At 31.3% G+C, this 20,970-nt stretch overlaps 1 protein-coding gene across 4 annotated transcripts in view; it reads right to left on the reverse strand.

The window, feature by feature from the left end:
* Positions 1-20,970, reverse strand: part of LOC111039641 (uncharacterized protein CG43427) — a 57,577-nt gene that overhangs the window by 21,419 nt on the left and 15,188 nt on the right. For all 4 annotated transcript variants that reach the window (XM_022323238.1, XM_022323235.1, XM_022323237.1 and 1 more), the window contains exons 2-3: positions 3,425-3,579; positions 2,547-2,692 (exon numbers count right to left, since the gene is read on the reverse strand). In XM_022323238.1, coding sequence (XP_022178930.1) covers positions 2,547-2,692; positions 3,425-3,571 — 293 coding nt within the window. In that variant the 5' untranslated portion in view covers positions 3,572-3,579. The remainder of the gene's footprint in view (positions 1-2,546; positions 2,693-3,424; positions 3,580-20,970) is intronic.

Genomic DNA, 20,970 nt, shown 5'->3' on the forward strand with positions numbered 1-20,970 from the left:
ATTTATCTGTTTAATAGATATTCCGATACTCGGGTGCTGCCCATAAGCTTTTGGTCTTCGAATAACAAGGGAAAAAGTTATTTGGGAATTATATAAACGCTCAGTATAATAATATATAATTTATATCATGTAAAACGCTGTATTACAAGCATAAAATATGGCATATTACACGTAGAAGCAGTCGTATACTAGTGTGTATATGATCGAATATTTTACTACATCCATTCGACTATAATATACAAGTAGGTACCTACATATTGTATGTCCCTGATTTTTGAAGATAGATTTTATAATAACTATATGCGGCTGGTATTTTGATATTTGAGTTAATAACGCGGAATCGGTTTTCCTCGTTTGCGTCAAACGCAAAACAATATTACATTCTACGGGGCCTATCGCCACCTGGACACCTGAATCCTATATTCGAATATCTGATAGTCAGGTAAGTGGGTACTAAAGCTAGATACTAATCGCTCGGTGGTTGTATGCTTGTGTTACACATATAATATCATAATATATCATTATATCGTTTTTCAGACATTTGTATTGTATATTAATTGTATGAACACAATATGAGTTTCGTATGTCTGCGGAGATATAATGTGACGCAACGTTATTTTTCACACTTTTCAAAATGAATAAAAAGTGAATGTAAATGGATCGTTTGCCGACCTGAACACCAAAGTTTAAATCGTTGTACAATACATAACTACTGCTACATATAAATGTTTCAATAAGTCAAACATTTTCAAAAAATATATATATATTTAAGTGTAGGTTATACCCAATAGGTGTACAACATACATGTATTTTATAGAGCATGATAACGTACACAGTATTTATGATATTTGGTATTGAAGTCGGCATTAGCGAAATGTCTAACAAAATCTTAACAACAATTGATTCAGCTAATAATGTTATGAAGGTGTTTGCTTTAAATTTTTGTTCAATGGTTTTAACATAATATTTACTAAATATTTAACCTGTGTATGCGATACCACAATAACCATTAGCTACAATTATTCATGTTTACTTATATAATAGCGGTGTAACCAATGATTCATCGTATATATGTATTACACAATTTTTGAAGAAATTCTCAAAACGAATTGTTAACATAAGACATACCTACCTAAGTTTTAAGTTCTTATATTATTTTAATTAAAATTAAATACAAGCAAATCATATTTACAGTACATAACCAATGCCTGAGAACTTTTCCGGATATTTTTACATTATTAGATCTGAAAGTTAACAAATTTTAATAATAAACAATCATATAAGTATATAACTTTTTTACCGAGATATTTCCAAATAATAATAATATAATCACAGTCAGAAACAAGACGTATTTTAACTATACACCATCCAATAATAATTTAACATATTATTCTCCAACTAAATCTCGCAATTTGTAGGTATACATAAGATATTTGTATTTTCAGTTGTAAAGATTTGAAGAAAAATAATTTTTTAAATCACGTAATTTACACTTGCCTTCAATTATTTAACCACAATATCGCATATAGCTACTAAGTTAATTGAACATGCGAAAACAAATAATTAGGTAGGTACGTATATTTATTTTAAATCTTGGGAATATTGTGTATTGTTCACAACGAAAAGTTAATAAATATAATAATTAAAAAATGTATTACAAACATGTTTATGTTGAAACACAGTTTGCAGTTATGTTGTGAATGTGTTGAGTTCCAATAATATTTGGTTTAAAATAATCATTGAATAAATGTAACATATTATGCATAATACATATAAACCTATACACACATTATACCGAATAACCATTTAAGTCAATTAAGAGCCGATTTATTTTTACGTTTCATTGTATAAAACAATAATAATAATATAATAACCATGAAATAAGTCATCAGAGATAAATAAACCAACAAGACAATAATTTAAAAATACTTTCACTGCGGTTAGGACATTTAATATGAAACAAACCAAAATTGTGAAATAACGCACGTTACTGCATACATTTATATGGTTTAAGCGCATAAAACTTATTTTCGAAGGATACGTTTTTATACATTTCGCATTGCATACAATTATTTTAGATTTTTTATTATATTATTGATCGTCATTTTTTTTTTAATGATTCAATCATATTCTCATTTCAAATTCTAAGGATATTGAATGCTATATCTATTTATAAATATGGCGGTGACTCTTCGATTACTGCAGGTAGAAAATATTACGAAACGAAAACATCAATACATTTGAATGCTGCATGGTATATGAATAATGAATAATATCTAACCTATATTTTTTATGGACACAATATACCTACCTATATATGATTGCGTACGTATGTAGGTACACATAATAATTATGCGAATGTCAATAGATTTAATTTAACGATTTTCAAAAACATTCGTTTGTTTTGTATAAATGTATTTTTTTTTTATACGTCACGTATTAAAAGTAAAATCCTTCGTAAAATCGAATGGGAAGTATGAAATTGCTACATTCAAAAGTGTCGTTTAAGCCCGTGAAATGATGTGACCAGTTATGGCTACCCTTACCTTTCTTGTATCATCTCGTTAAACGTTTTGCTCCTTTTCCGGAACCCATCGTCCAGCCTATCCGTTTCAAATTTCTTCACCTCTACCAATCGCTCGATAATGTGTTCCTGTTGTTTTCTCCGGTTACTTTTCCAATTGTCCAAGTCCTGCGAACAAACATTATATCAGTTTTAATCGTTAAATCAACTTGTACACACTATAGGTATATAATATATATATATCCCGACATCCGTTACGATTCGCGCATCGATAATTATTACAAAACTAGTTGTCATATTACCGCTATTATTATACTGAAGATCTACTGATTCTATCACTTTGATAATATAAAAAAAGGTTAATAGAATTACAAATATAAAACACACAATATTAGTAATATTACCTACTATTCCACAAAAAATTAGGTTATTTACAACACAAGTACTTACTCCAACGAACATATTAACCAACAAAAATAAATTAAATCATTACCATAGAATCATTTGACCTTATAAAACCCGAATATTTTACGAACATTTTTTTAAAGCCAATTCCATCTAAATACTTATTTTCGTTACGAATAACCAGATATTCTTGATTTCTGTTTGATATGTTTACTTTAAGAATAAGATCGTATAATTTAAACGCAACGATCGAGTTTAATAAAATTAATAATGAGTACTTAATATAAATTATATTAACTGAAATTGTTAAAATCTCATTAATATCTAAATAATATATTATTCAATTATCAAAGTATGCACTATGAATATCTAACGAGTTTCGTGATAATTTTTTTTTTTTTTATATATCACTTTTGAAGGTAGCTATTGCAATATATTTTATTGGGCGTATATTACATATAATAACGAATTAATAATATTATAACTGTTGCTCACCGATTGCCATTCGGCATCAAATTCTTTTGGTTTTGGCTTGACGACCACTGCAGCCGTTTTGTTCAGCTGGTCTTGCGCCGAACGATAGAGATCGGACGGTGCCAGCTTGACAAACTGCAGTGGAGCCGGTTTCATAGACGACATCATCGGATCACCTGTAAACACATAATACGACCATATATTATTAATTTCTTACGTAGTTGATATTGCAATTTGTAATCTCTAAACGAAACGCATGCGAGTATGCGACATAATGATACATATACGTATAAAATGTATTATATTATAACAACGGACATTTTAACGCAGAATCCACAAATTTGGATGAAATCAACACTGAGAAAAAAACAGAAAATCATTGAGGCCAGTCCTGTGTATTACGCTTTTTGTACGCTCGAGATAGGTATTGCAGATATACAGGTATTACAATTTACAGGTGGTTAAAATAATATTAATAACAAACAACTATACTAAAATATGTAACTGCAGTTATCGCGAGATATCATTTTCCAAATGTGCAGATAGCAGAACAAACAAGAATAGCTAATCATATTCGCTTCACCATTATACAATTCAGCGTCGATCCCATAAGAGATATATGTACACAACAATGTTCAATAAGCTACAAGGTGATTCGCCAAGCATTAATTATGATGGAGAACTACCCTTTCCCTTCCATTTACCCTTAATAATGCATATTTTATTATAATTCTGATTTTTTATTTAATTTTTAATACGGTTAAGACCAAATTTTTAAATAACTAGATTTTATTTTAGTACTTTTCACAATCCTGCAGTATCGATACAAAACTTTTTTTTAGATTCTGGGCGATAGGTATATGTATGTTCTTTTTTTTTACCGTCAAAGGAAACTTTTTCTAATAAAAAAAAAGCTCCAACCATCAACATCACGGTAGGTTTTTATGTCAGATTCGGTATAATTTTACTTTGGGTGTCAAAAGTAGAAATTTCTCAGTACTTTTTAAAAATAATCGGGGGGGGGAATACGAACCTTTGTTAAAATGGTAATTCTGTAATTAAAATAATCGTTTTGTAACCTCGCTTCCTACAGGACACTCCTTTTATGGTATAAGAAATCCAAGAATTTAAAAATCTGATCCTGGAGGCTGGAGTATACTAAAAATTGCAAAAACAAATTTTTAATAGTTAAGTGAATTATCAAAGAAAAATCGGGTGTGAGGCGGCAACGTTGGTTGAATCATCCTGTATTATTGCGTGCATATAAAACCCGTCCTGCAGGGCCGCCGAATGCACAGTTCAGCATTACCATAGCGGTAGGTATACCTTACCAGGTACATACCTATTATGTAGCCGTGCGCTTATATGCAGACAACAAAAACTCATTGCGCCAAGTCCAAAGCCTTTCTCTATTCCGCGTATGCATATGTACATAATATACGACACGCACCATGCATTGTCTATACATTTACGCACTTCTGAATTATTTTTTTTCCAGGTCATTCCTTGCGAGGTACATAATATAGAGTACCAATGGGAGGTAGATATACCCTGCACATACGACATGTACATGTCATTCGCTTCGGGACACTCGACACGGTGGCCCTATATATGTAGGTACCTATATATATATATTATATAGTATATATATTTATAATATATACCACGACGTATAAGACCACTCGATAAATTTCGTTTGCTACCTCGAGGGCCATCGAATCGACGACCTTGTATATACCGTACACAGTCAACCAGTGCAGCGGGTGGATATATATATATATATGTACACTGTATATACAGTATAAATGTACGCCGTTTAACATGCACGTTCTACCATTTTTTTTTTTATTTCTATTTTTTTTTTTTATTACACACCGTTATTATAATTATCATCTAGACGACTTTTTATTCACACCATCCGAGACGAAGGTACCCATGCACACGGAGGCGCAGGTATATATATATGTACATATAATATTATTATACTCCAGGTGATATATGAATTAAATGATTATTTTTTTTTCTTCAGACCACTTGTATTATATTATTATGATGTAGGAACGTCATATTATGTAGTTCTTTATATTGAAAAAAATTAATAAATTACCACAGTTAACACATTAACACATTCGGTGGGTGTAAAAACGTGAACGTTCCTATAGAATATGTATATGGGGTTTTATTTACCGCGCACGCATATAATATTTATATATATATATATATACATACCAACGTTTAAGACCTCGCTCAGTGTCTTGATTAATTGGATTCAGCTGTTCGTGTTCACATATTATAGAATATACATATTATAATTTATAATATATACGTATAAGCAGTCCGTCAACTGCAGTGCACTGATCACGAGCTGCTCATTTCTCTTTTTTTCAATATACGCACCTAAATTACACATACGACACATAATATACAAGCGTATATTGATGTATAACACAACCTAACGTTAAGACGACGTCCAAACCAGCAACAAATATTAGATAATGTAATGCAATCAACGGTCCCAGAGGTACGCTAAATAGTAAGAAGACCTCAAATCTCTTATTATGAATATTTGTTGCATCGTTGTATAGGGGACGTTTACAATACCTAATCGTTGTGTTAATGTAATGAAAATCTTGCATTTGGCAGGAATGAGTATATAATACATTTTGTGGTAATATTTTGTAATGTTGTATGTATAAGTCCATAACTTGTATACAATAAACACATACATGCAAATAAAGTGACATTTTTTTTTTTTTACATAAAAGTGTTCAGAATAGGAATAAATCGCACGACCACAATGTTACTGATTGATTCAAACTAAATACATTATTTTATAACTTCATATATTTAATCTAAATATTTCAAATTACCGACCTAACTGATTATTTATTTCATAGTTACTATATTTATTATAATATATAGTATAACCAATTAATTTTGAAAATATTTTCTTTATAAAAACGTTTTGGTAAAGGTACTCTTCACATTTTAAAAATCTTTCCGAAAAACGGAAATTTATTCTAGCTTTCAAACTGAGTATTATTAATAAAACACTGTGGATTGCCAAGGTGAATGAATCGAGACAAGATCTAAGTGCCCAACACCCAGTCAGTCACTGCAGTATACTGTCCATACATATTTTCTTTTATTTGCATACTACATTCTACCCAATGAAACATCTTGTAGTAAATTGTATGCTTGATTGAATACAGATGATTTATAATTCAAATCTAGCCGAAGCGCGATAAAACAGATTAGTAAAATTGTTTTAGAAAAAATAGTATTTTACTTGTGTAATATTAATTTTAGATAATTCAGAAACAGTATAACAATTTACAGTGTTTCTTTATTTTTTTTAACACTATGCCTTAAATTTAATTTTTTTTAATATAATATAGGTATTACCTACATTTACTATACACCGTGTACAAATATGCACATACCTGCCATAAAAATGAGTTTCGACAATCATAATAATATGATTGCATTTTAAGATACTGCAAATTGCAATAGGTAAAATATAACTAAAATTAAAATTTAATTATTGGTTATCATTTGATTTAATTTTTGACCATTTAAAATTTATAAAATGAATTATCTCAAAAATAAACCATAAAATCAATTTGTTACCTAAATTTAATTATCGTTCTATAGAGACGTCAATTCGTTCCTATAAAAGGATGACACACGCCCATAAATTGTTTGTAAAAACAGCTGGACATAAATAAGAACCACTCAAAGTACAGTCATAGTTGGGAAACTAAATGTATATACATTACAGAAGGCACTATTAATTGGTATATCGTAGCGTTGTAATTTAATTGATACAATTAATATAAAATAATTACTCAAGTTTAATAAACATAAAAATAACTGGTTTTAAATCAGTTACAACTTTTTTTTGTACCTACAAATGATATAAAAAAAAAAAATTAAACACTACGACACATTAAATATTGTAATATTCTTTATTTTATGTTAAATGGTTTCTGAACTATGAAATTACCCATGATTCGAAGGAAACCATTTTTCTATATAATCTTACAATAGCCAACAATGGGTACCGACATGGAACCACTTGTAAGTCACGTTAAGTTAGTATTTAAATATATAGGTACTTAAGAATTTTAATTTTAATATTTCTTGACATTTCTTTAAAATTGGCTATATGTTCATAAGCACTATAAGCATAAAAAGCAGGTGCGTGGAGTCCTCTAATAAAATTAAAATAACCTTAAAACAAGCTATTTCAGTCAATATTTATTATTTTATAGTTCATATATAAAAAGGATATTAAATCGAAGAAAATATATTCTCATGCGCATTTTTTTTCGCTTTCTCTGTAAATTCATTACGCGATCACTATTAACATAAAGGTAAATATTAATCTTTTAATAATTCCTTAATCAGATGCGTTACATAATGAATAAGTATATACGACATTGCCACGGCTGAGTGGTTCTTTTTCTTCAAGTTTAACCTATATTGAACGTCAATAATAAAAGTGCATCATTTACTAAATTATCTAACTATAATAAAAACTAAAATGTGCATACAAACTTGACATTAATGAGACGTTTTTATAAACATCACAACAACATCTACGTATACTTATTTTATTGCATTAAATTAGCATAAATACTTATAGATAGATCATTTTCATGCCCACAAATTAAACGCACCTAACCCAAAGCCAAACAATGTTTCGTAACGTGAATAACTAATTATATAATATCATGTCAATAATTCATGTTGACGGTGAAAAATAAACAAATAATAATGTTATAGTATAGATAGGAAATATTATGATATAAAAAGTAAATAATAATTATTATAATAATATAGAAATAAAATGTACAAATCCCCGTTAAAATTGATTTATGAAATATTATTAAATAAACACAACGATTTAGAAGATAACGGAATAACTCCCATATTATAATCTGTATCTAAAATATAAAGTATATATCCCTATGATAATAATAATGATTTAACTACAGTCATGCTATACTCCGCGATGTAAATTATAGGTAATTTATGGAACACACCATCAGTTCAAAATATTATTCGAGCATTAATAGGTTTTAGAAAACACCAAAATAAGGTTCTACATAATTTCATTATTTGTATACATTTCATATTTTAATGGATACTCTAAATACGATTTGTCATAATTTTCGAAACTAATGTGAGAAATTGTTTTGTTTTTTTTTTATAACACGATAATAATGGCGTATAATGATTATATTATTACATTAACTTTCGCTTTTTAAAACTATAATGAACCAAAAGCAATGTCAAAAATGTATTTTAGTTTATTCAATATCCGACTTAATTCAAATTCTTCCGTGCGACTCGAGTCATTACGAACTTAGACCTGTGCCGCCAAACCTTAAAACCAGTTCTTACACGCGGGGAACACAATCCATTACTAAGATCGTATCACCAAAAACAAAAATAATACCTATATTAATAAAAGTACCTGTACTAATATATACTGTAGAAATAATGATGTATGTACAAATTAGGTGTTGTATTTTAAACGAGTGTATACATGTGGTCGAAGTTTGTGTGAAACGCACTAATGTTGAAATGTATACAATAATTCGTATAATATAGACATATATAGTGAAGACTGCTTACACAGGTCGTTTTATTATTTTCATTGATGACCGACCTCGTTTCCGAATTTTTAAGGAAATGCACGGAAAAAAGAAAATACTTGGGGCCGGCGTGCCCGTGAAATTATATTAAACGGCCCGTTTAAAACCAATCCAGCTGTGGGCTATATATTCAACAGATTTTATAACATAGCCTAGTTTCCGACAACAAACCGTTTACCAGTTGATTATTATTTTTTTTTTTTATCAGGTTCGCGGTCTTCGCAACGACTTCGCTGCATCGTGACACACGTTGTTAAGTCATAAGCATAACGATGATGGCAACCACTGTATATTATATACTAATATAATATAAAGGACTGAGAGCGAGGAACGAGAAAAGCAAAATCCAATTTAAAAACGAAAAACCTGAGTGTGAATGTATACGGACTGAGCGCATTAGTCGTTATATTCGTCATTGTCAAATCCGGAAGTCGATTTCCACCGGGAAAAAAGTTATGTAAAAAAAAAAAATAATAAAAAAGCAAAATAATAGCTTTTATACGTGAAACGGCAAACGCAATAAATAATAAAAATAACTACAATATATAATATAACATAATAATACATCATAAACTCGTGGAGAACACATTATACGAATGACATGCGATGTGTGTGTGTATGTGTGAGTGTGTGCGCTGTATACATATATATATGTATATAAATTATTAAATGTGTGCGTGTGTAAGAGTTCAATGCGATCGGACGTGTATTACTTATAATACATATAAATTGTATAAATATATGTTGTTGTTGCCGTGTAGTTGACCTTGTCGACGACAAAATGAGAAACCCTGCCAGTGCTACCGTTCCGTTCCGGTGCGATGGGTTTTCGGGTGTTCGCCAATAGGTAGGACGTAGGTATAGGACGTGAAGCCCCGTAGGTCTATGTATACGTATTATACGTGTAGTAATAATAATAATAATAATAATAATTGTAATAATGGTACGAGAAAGGAATGGAAAAGGAAAAAAAAAATACAAAACTATCGAAGAAAAACGGATTCCGCGTGTGTACCGTCGTCATCGTTTCTCGGGGCATCCTTGTCAAAACAACAATAAAATAATATGCGTGCATAAGTATAAAATTTGAATTTCCCAATTGTGTATTATTACTGTACATTATACATAAACACTCGGAAAACGAACGATTTAGCGTATACGCGGACACTATCCCGTTATACACGAATAAGAGCAATAGCGCGTCGCGGTCGGTCTTCTTCAGAGCGGTAGTTCCCCAATGCTGTAAGATTGTTCGATGGAAAATGAAACAAAGTCGATCCTTTTCCTTAAAAATTGCATCGTGCCCAAGTCGGAGCGTGATGGATGTGGCGTTCAAGACGTGTCGTTCAAGGACCGATGGAAAACGAACGGCTGTATTATATACTTTTGCTAATAATAAATAATTACAGGTTTAAGTCGGGTTTCCATTGACCATCGATGCAATTATTATATTTTGAGTCCTATTCGGCGGCACGTAAAACACAATCGTGGGGGATTTGATCGACGACACGATTCAAGCACGTCGGCAAAGTAGGTAAATTCGGTCCATACGGGCATAATATACGGCCATGCAGACCTTGGTCGCAATTATGATTTTCATTTTCGGTTATTGAACGAATCGAATAAAACTGAGGTAACGACTAACGAGTCACATGATCTATCGGGTCGCAAACTGGTACACAACATTGCACGACGCGTGGCGATAGTGTGGAGGTTTATTGTAATACATTTCCAATGCGAATTTAGTTTCCTGAGACACATTGCATAATTTAAGGTGCCTTTGGGCCATGTGTTACTTTTAAATTTGTATTTGCAACATAATAAATAGGTACCTAGTTAAACCTATTATAATATTAGTATCCAAATATGAATTCTGCCAGTAATACATAATGAAATACCTATGGGTATGCCACCTAATATGTTAATATAATTGTAATATTTATGTTATTAATCACGATAAACGTTTTTTTTCTGTTAAATTATAATACATATACATTATACAAACACGTAATGTATTATTAAACTTAGAATGGTTCACCGTAGAAAAACGATGTAGTCATAGATAAAGGATTAAATCCGTTTAACAAGATTAAACACAACAAACACAATATTATAATCTAACTAATATAATAACAGTTCACCTGTTTTAAAAATACGTCAGACATTAGAAAAAAAACATATAGTTTAATTCGAGTTTCCAAAGTAGGTATAATAAAAATAATTACAGAGCTTAAACAACATTTAATAATTATGATAACATTAATTAAGTAACTACGTACCACGTCAACACATAATACGAACAATGATAACTTTTAGTTACAAATATAATTAAATATTAAATCAAACATGATAGATGATGAGCGCTTTGATGCTTAGGTTACTTTATTGGCTAACAATCCAAAATCCAAATCATAGCATAAGTAGCTAGATCTCAGTCCATAATTCGTAAGTAAGTATAATTTAAGTAATTGATAAGTGAAATTCTGAGTTAAGACGTAAATAAATATTACCTATGTACAACAAGTATATAATATATAATATTTATTATTTAATTAGGTTCATATTTTTATTGTATTAAATTAATTCAACAAATAAAAAGTTGTATTAAATCGACTTCGCCTATATAGAGTATTAGGGAACACCAGGTTACTCACGGATTCCTTGTGGTAAGGGAAGAAGCCCTTGCGTGTGAATCCTGTGGTATTGGCCAACAGCACAACTACACAGTACACAAGCTCACAGAACATTTTAACATTTTAAATGAAATGTCACAAATTATATTATACTTATCGCCTTTTTCAACTTAACATAGAATACTCAATACCACTGCACATAGCCAGGCAGTGTTGCCAATTTAGTCATTATAAATCTTTTTTTTCGTGATGTATCTAGTTGTTTATTTTTACAATGGAATTAATGGTAATTTTTTCAGTTTTTTTTAGTTTGATTAGTTCATATTTTTTAGTTTTATTTTTATAAAAAAAAAATATTTACAAGTTCGTCAACATTTTAAACAAGGTGCAACATAAATAAAATATACTGTAGATAGTATAATATGCACTGTGTACTTAATCACGATTGAAGATAAAACATGATATAATATAGTAGGTATTTTTTTTAGCTTTTCGTGCATATTGTACAAATCTACTAGAGTACATTCTCTAAGCCTCTTCGTTCAAGTCCACATGCATAATATCATATATGTGTGCATCTTACTGTACATATTGTTTAAGTTTAAATAAGTTGAATAACGGTTTATTAAACTAATAGTTAAGGCAAATAATGGATAAATTTTAACATCAATACATGAATACATCGTTTATATATTATGTTCTCTCTTTTTCGTCATCATCCACCTACACTTAATACTAATATATTCGTTCAACTGATGCGGTCGCCGATTAGCAGCGTTTATTATTAAAATGATTATGATTTGCAGATTTATATATTTTTACACGACGATTTACATACTTGTTATACTTAAAGTCAATTAGCTAGTGGTGCATATCATATTAATAGTCACATGCGTTGTATATTTATTTTTTATCATTTAAATTTATCAAAATATTACAAACCTTTTACTTTACATCTTTGCATTAACTACATACGTGCAGAAACATAAAAATTCAATAAATATCTATATACTAATACATTTTATTTTAATTGTCAACTACCTATAATATACACACAGGCAACATAGAATGACTTAGAATGTTCTAATCGCTATAAAAACATATAAAATCCACAATGCACATAGATATAATAATATTAGATACCTATATACCATAATAAATTAATATTACATTATTATAGCTACATCGTATCTAACACATTAATCATCTTGCCAAAGATCCTTTTTTGATTTTTCTAATAATTTTTCTAATAACGATGTTTTAATATGTAACTATGATTTAAATTAAATAAACTATTGAAAGAAATTCTATTTAAAATGTCCATTTTGTAACATCCTTCACTTTGCTGTGTAAAAAATTATACTTGAATTACAACTTTGCAGAACATTAACCTCGCAGTCATTATTAAATGAGTTTTTACATTCAATTTTGTTTGTTTATATTATATTCTTTTTATTCAATATATGATGAGTAAAATATAATTTGTAACGGTTGAATTGTTTTTTTTAAGTCATCGAATTCGATTACTTAATATGAATGACTATCAAAATTTGCGACGAACACAGAAATAAGCACGTTTTCAGAAACATTAATTACGATCAAGATGATTTTTATAAACACATATCATCAGTAAATATATAACTAAAGTAAAAAAAAAAATAGACGTTACATACAGATTCTCGATTCTAGGTATTAAATATTGACTCGGTCATTATTTTTTTTATATTTTTATAAAATATAAGCTCGTGTAACAACATTAATAGGAATAAGCTAGTATTATTTTTCAAATTTGTTGCATACACATCGATCATCGTACTTACAATACGCATATCTTACGTGTGACAAACTGACACTCATATTCCGCTATTTTGTCTTTATATAACATACTGACCTGCGTTCATTGTTTCTAATTTTGTCCGTCATACATCGATCATTCTCCGTAGAGGGTAAAAAAACCTAACGGGAAATAAAATGTGTAAAAAAAAAAAGTTAATAATAACGTTCAGAATTCCAAAGAAAAAAATGTCCGTAAATGCAGGAAAAAGTTTATTTTCCAACACACAAGTTGTAGGTACATTATATATATAACAATATAATATATACGTACAGGTCGGAAGTATACATACAACATACATCACAAATCGTCCTTCGCATATATATATATGGGTACACGAAGAATAAATTTCATGCGATATTGGTTTACAATCAATCTATACATTATTATTATTTCTACTCCTCGTCCTGTAGCTATTAATTTTCAATCGACGAAACCCACCATCACGGATTTAAGAACAAGTTTTTTTTTCGCCAATGACCAAGCGCTATATCATTAGGTACGTTATTCGAATTTAATACACAAATAGTGTATGTGAGGGGAGACGCGATAATTCAATACTGCAGCTACGGTTAGACAAACACTGTTATACGCGTATTAATAGTTGACCTTTACTCGTCGCTGTAATTTTTTTACGGATCACAAACACTGACGGTGACTTTTTGTCACAGACTCACAACCCACAGGGCAGCGTCGGTAATGGCAATTCAAATACCACCGTCAGACATGATATAGGAACATAGAAGTATCGAAAAACCATTTGAAACTTTAGTGACAGTCGTCCGAAGAAATGATATAAGGCCTCAGTGTACCTACGACTATAATATACGTAAAATAGCATTATTATACCATAAACAATGAGATATTTATTATACTCGCCAGAGCAGAACTCATATTAGTGGCTAGGGTGGGCCGTGCTTGTGCGGGGCAGCCAAGTATTTAGTTAAACATGATTATATTTGATCGGGAAAGTATGACAACGACCATAATTTAGGACATTTTAAATAATCTACACGAGATACGTGCGAGAGGCATTATGTTGTTTCGCCGGGGGTGACAAAATTATAAATACCTGCAGTCCGGCATTGCTCGCAGACCGCGACTCGTCTACATCCATATGATGTGACTATAATATTATATGTATTTTAATAACAGTATGACTTACGGGGGGAACCCCCACTAATATGGCAAGAAAATAACTGCACGAATTTATTTCCGTTATTGCCTATATATACACAATAATAATACCTCCGCTCACGAACGAACGACATGGCGGGGCCCATGCTTAAAAATCGGAATCGTTAAACATATCGGTCAGCGATGAACACCGTACGTTTCGTGTGTGCCATTCGCCAGAAATTATGAATATTTAAGATACGTACATGCGTGCGCTATAAATCAATGCGTGTTTGGCTCCGCGATGGATGTTTTTTACTTTTCAGAATATGTACCGTTTGTTTGAATAGCAAAATCGTGAAGACCGAAGACCCATCACAACAAGTCATTAAAATAATAACATGACGTAACGTGAAATGTAATATTTTCAACGTATAAAATAAATATACCTGTGCAGGACGCAGGTATTACGTTCATCCGATTGATTACCTTGTATAGGTACATAAAGTTATAATAACTTATAAATAAGGACAGTGTAAACTATATAAATTAAATAAATAAATAAATATTTGACAAAATAATGATAGCCGCGACTTCAACTCTGAAGCGCTATACGTAAAAATATAAGACATTATAATGTATAATATGAAATATACATTTAATTCTTTCAGTACCATAATCTTCTAGATAAATGCATAAAAAAAGATAATTTAATAAACAAACAATGCTCACTTCAAAGTAGCAATAATACTCTACCACTGGCATTTGTATAGTCAAATATGATGTCATGATTATCGAGATAATTGATATAGTAAAATACTGACGTAGGTACTGATGTTTAGTAAGCACTACGTCGTAACCTGTAGGTACAAGACAGTTCATTTTTAGACGTTAAAAGTTCAGAAACCTTAACCCACAGAAACCCTCCCTTGACCTCGTCGTCTCGGGATAACGACTGGACATTTTACGTATTATTATGTATAATATTAATTATTTATTAGTGTCGGCCGCAGATGACATGGCTCAGTATGTTGTACATCATTCAATAATTATATAACAAGGAGATGAAATTCTTTAAACCACAGTAAAATTATCATCGGCTTGTTGCGCCTATAATAAATAGCGTTCGTAGCATATCATCGTCGCAGTGACGTGCGGTGTATATATTATTATTACGATGCGGTCATTTACAAAGAGAAGCGAACATAATAATAATATTATAATATCGTATTCTCCTATTCTGTTATTATTATTCTACCTATATACGCGCGCTGCATAGTTTCACGGGGCGTTTAGTCTCTCTCGCTCGCCGAGTGATTTACGCACTAAAACACCGAAAAAAAAATTACCATTTCACGTGGATATTACCGATGATAATTTACGCTCGCGAGCGCCCGCGCTGCAGGACAATAACGAATTGTGATGATCACTGCTGGGGAAGAGGGGATCCGGGGAAGCAGTCCGCCCGCTATCGTGAAGATTACCCGTGCTGTTTCAGGAGACGCGACTCCTATGGAGCAGCCCCCCCCCTCCCACTGAAGAGTGCGGTCCTCCCGGCGTAATAGTATAATATTATGTTTACCTACCATCGCCGGCGGGCACGCGGTACCTGTACGACGATAAACGACTCCAGAAAAATGCCGTTTCGGCTGCGTACAAATCCACATTACGTGCATAATAATAATAAAATACACCCGGGGAACTGAGGAAGTGTGCTCTTTTCATCGGCCGAGTCCATAATAATAATAATAATAATAACGATTAAAATAATATTACCGACTAAATATAATATAATATAGTAATACAATATACGCCGCGTGTAAATGTATATTATAATAATATTATATACGCACGCGGAGCCGTCTCGCAGCAAACTGCGGCCCGTAATAATAATAATAAATGCTAATAATCGGTTGTAGGAATGACGGAAACACGTCGAACGGTTTGACCCGCATTCCGCGGTCCAGTGGCGATGGCGGCGACGTTGCACTGTGCAGCGCATGTACTATAATATAGTAATAATAATAATAATAATAATAATAATAATATAATAGCAGTGCAAGCCGAAAAAATATTTACGATTTCTCGCACCCGTTTGTCTGGCAGTGGTGATGATGACTGTAGGTGCCGGACGACGGCGGCGGTGGTGGTGGTGGCAGCGGCGACACGACAGAAATACAATGCCAAATATTGTTTATTATTATTGCAGTTATTATATTATTATTATTTATTATCGTCGTGTCGGCGTTTAAACCAGAAAAATCGGTCACCTCCGTCGCACACTTAGTGCGTTGTTCCACCTTCCATACCGATATATGATACACCCGCGCCACCACTACCACCCGCGATCACGCATATAATTCGCGACGTTCCGGTTCTCGATCGTTTTTCGTCCTCATTGTTCCACTGTACACACATTTATATATGTACAGCATTATAATATACGTATTCCTTGCCGCCCGATACACGTTACGGTATAATATTAATGTTTTTATAATATTGTATAATATTAAGCACCTACTATAAATCCATGCACAAGTCCAGCCCATCCAAGGTCCGGGATCCAATTGCTTTATTTTTTTAGCTTGACATAAAATCTAAACAGTGCTATAAAATATATTTATGTCACGTTCTGCGAAGGGAGACCACGTAATAATATTTTTTTTGGAGTTTGGGTTGGAGATGGATCGTTTGATTGCTATTTTTTACTTTATATTATGACGTGTTAATGCTTTTGCTTGAAATTAATAAATTTATCAAATCATTTTTAAGCACTCATATTTTGATTATTTTTGGTGAGTTATAAGTCCCGCGAACCCTGCTGTATAACATATAACTAATAAATAATAATAAAGGTGCTGGGCATTATATATTTATATAAGTACCTACCGATACGAATAGAACACTGTAATATTTCATCATGGCTGCGAGTGTGTGTGCGCACACGATGACGAGTATCATGATCGGAAAAAGTTTTAAAAAAAATCGATAGTCTTACAATATTCGTCTCATAAAATCGCATGTGTACGGCGTGAAAACGGTGGCTAAACCTATGCAAGGCGGGGAGAAATGCGCGCGAGATATTTGCATGGACCGGTAACGGAGCAGCACTACCGTTACCGCGCGGCCAAACTCGCGAGCTCGAGCCGGCGAGCAAGCGATCGAGCGCTCGCCGGGTCACATATACGGCACAACCGGTTTCGTTTCGAGGCCACCAGACGAGGATGTCGTTCGCACTGTCACACATATTTCTCGGGTAACGGCGTGCCGTGCACCATATTCGCGAGTATAATAATATATATATTATATGCACACATTATCTACCCGCGCCACCAAGTCGTATGTATGTGTGTGTGTGTGTGTGTGTGTGTGTGTGTGTGTGTGTGTGTAGGTGTGTGTGTGTATGTGTGTGTAAACTTTATAAGGAAAATAATAATATGTGTATAATATGTTCCTCTATATAGTTCTACACAAGTCAATCACGTCCCTGACCATAGAGAACGATGTACATGTGAAAAAAAAACAAATAATACACTCCGACTTATCCGCATAACGTATTTACGCAATTTCCATCCACACCGACTCCATATAATAATATAATATATGTGTACAGATGTGTACATGTAAAGATTAAAACGCAACAAGTGCGGCTTTCGAGCGATGCGATGACAGTTCTCGCAAGTAAAAACGTGAAAAATTACGTATCGTTTTTTTATCACGAACGACAGTCTTCAAAAGTAAATCTTTTACGTCATAATATAACATAGTGTATTACGCAGGTAAGTAGGTATCTATACATAGATCGGAGATCGCGAGATTGATGTGTATCGTGTGTTGTGTGTATGCCATACGCGTCGTCCGAAACTGACGTTTTACTGCAATATCTCGAACACGTATCGTCAACTAATCTATTCGCTGTCCCATATATAGAATATAAGTTTATAACTTACAAGTTATAACATTACGAATTTACGATATTATCTTATCCTCGATTTATTATTATTCCTGCTAGTAAACTGCACATTCTGAATGTGGTGTTATCGGAGGGTATACGCGGGTACACGTCGAATACCCAGATCCCTATATTTGGGTTTTTGGGCATACCTTTAAGAAAATTAGTCTTTTATGGGTATACGCCGCTTCCAATTTATCATCAGTCAATTCAGTCATATCACCAAACAAAAGTTAAAAATCATAATAATAATATACAAATTAATACAACAATATTTTATTATGACATTAAGTACACTGTCCAAAAATAGCCTCGTACAGATGAAATTCGATTAAATTTTACCCGACTTCAGGGTCTTGCAAAGAAGATTGGAAACTGCCGATCGTGTGTACAATTATGAATTAATGTATAGCAGCGGTTCCCAAACTGTGTACTAAAGTTTCAAAAAGAGATTATAAACCTCTGCTTTATCGTGTATACACCGAATTTAAACCCCTACTCCTTATATACGCTACTGTATATACATATACACATGAAGGGTAAGTGTTTGAATAAAGTAATAAAAGATTATTAAATACTAAATGTAATGATTTTTCTAGACAAGGGAGAAAAATTGTAAAGGTAGGTATAGGTATGTTCGACTTCTTTTAGGTGCGTATAAACATACATTTATTTACCAATACACCACTGCACATTCATATTGCAATCAGCAAGCCTGGGCAAGTTAATGATGATTTTTAACTGAGTTAAGTTAAGTTGATGGAAAACATTTTAAAAAGTCTTAAGTGAATATTATAGTTATCCTAATTTTTTTTTTAACTCAATTAAGTTAAAAGTTATCTGTAAACTTATAATTAACTTAAGTAAAGGAACTTTTTTTTTAATATACAAGCAGCTGGTTATATGGTTTCAATAATAAAAAGTAAATATTCATGCAATCTATATCATTAATAGTAATTTTGTTGTATTCATTGCTTAATTACTCATAAATTAACGAAATTGGATTTGATTAAATGTGACTCGTTATTTATTAAGTTTACATCAATGAAGACCGATTAAGTAAAAAATTAAATTTTAAATAGTCAAGTTAAAAAGTTAAGATTAACTTAACTTTAACTTTTTAACTCGTTTATGCTTAAAGCTTGGCAATCAGCATAGCAGAGGTAATAATTAAATACTATGTCAGTCGAGTACTTATACCCCACAAGACCGAACAGAATAGCAAAGACATAATATATTATATAATATATTTTTATGTACATCATAATATCATAGGTATGCATATTAAACCATACTGTATAAAATATATTATAATCATTACCTCTAATACACCTATAACCAATTATCGTTCAAAATAATAGCAACAGTTCAATATTATGGTAATCAGTGAGGTATGAACTAACAATAGACGACAATAAATCCCATTAAAAAAAACAAGTACTTATAGACGTATACTACTATACTAGTGAAAATGACAAATGATAAATTTAATTATTTCACCAGTTTGCCACTTCAATAGATAAATCACACTTACGGAAGGTCACGGATTTAGTTGAAAATCGTTTCGCCGTATTCACTACAGTCTGTCCATAAATAGAGTGTAGGCTGACAGAAACCATTAATATTCATTGACTTTTTTTAAATCAAAAACATCATTAAATGTATAAGTCATTAATGTTTTATTAAAATGAAAAATAAGTTATAATTGTTAAATCTAAATCTCAATTTAATTGAAACATTAGATTAATCTATACAAAAATACGATGGACAAAATGCATTAATATCAAATGCCACTAAAAAGTAAACACATAATTGATTTGTATCAATAAAGTAAAACCATATCATAATTATATTAATCATTAGTATATTAATACATAGTTTAAATAATTTAGATTTTAAGTATAAATAACATACGAATAGTTTTTAAATAAATTTAAGCTGAGAAATATTAATATAAAAATTTACTTTTTATAGTAAAACTTTTTTAATCCATTATTTGAGACTAGGCGACATGTATGATGTAAAATACAAGTAGATAATACATTTTTAGATTTTACCAGATATATAATTACCAGTAACAATGTGAAAGTAATCAGTAGGACGCGGATTAAAAGGTTCTATAAAAACAAGAAAAAAGCCTTAAAAAATAATATTTAATCCATAAATAATATTATAACATTTAAAAAATGTATTTAAAACTAGCATACTTTTAATAATAATGATTCAAACGTTTTTATAATTGTGCATGTTTTGGTTTAGATACAACTCATAAATGAAACGATAAAAATATGTACTGCAAGTAACGACAATTTCGTTTGTCAGAACGTTGTGCAACCGCTGCTATTTTTGTCTGGTCTATATTAGGTAAA

This window comes from Myzus persicae, unplaced genomic scaffold (assembly GCF_001856785.1).
Source record: "Myzus persicae strain clone G006 unplaced genomic scaffold, MPER_G0061.0, whole genome shotgun sequence".
In the NCBI taxonomy this organism is placed as follows: Eukaryota; Metazoa; Arthropoda; class Insecta; order Hemiptera; family Aphididae; genus Myzus; species Myzus persicae.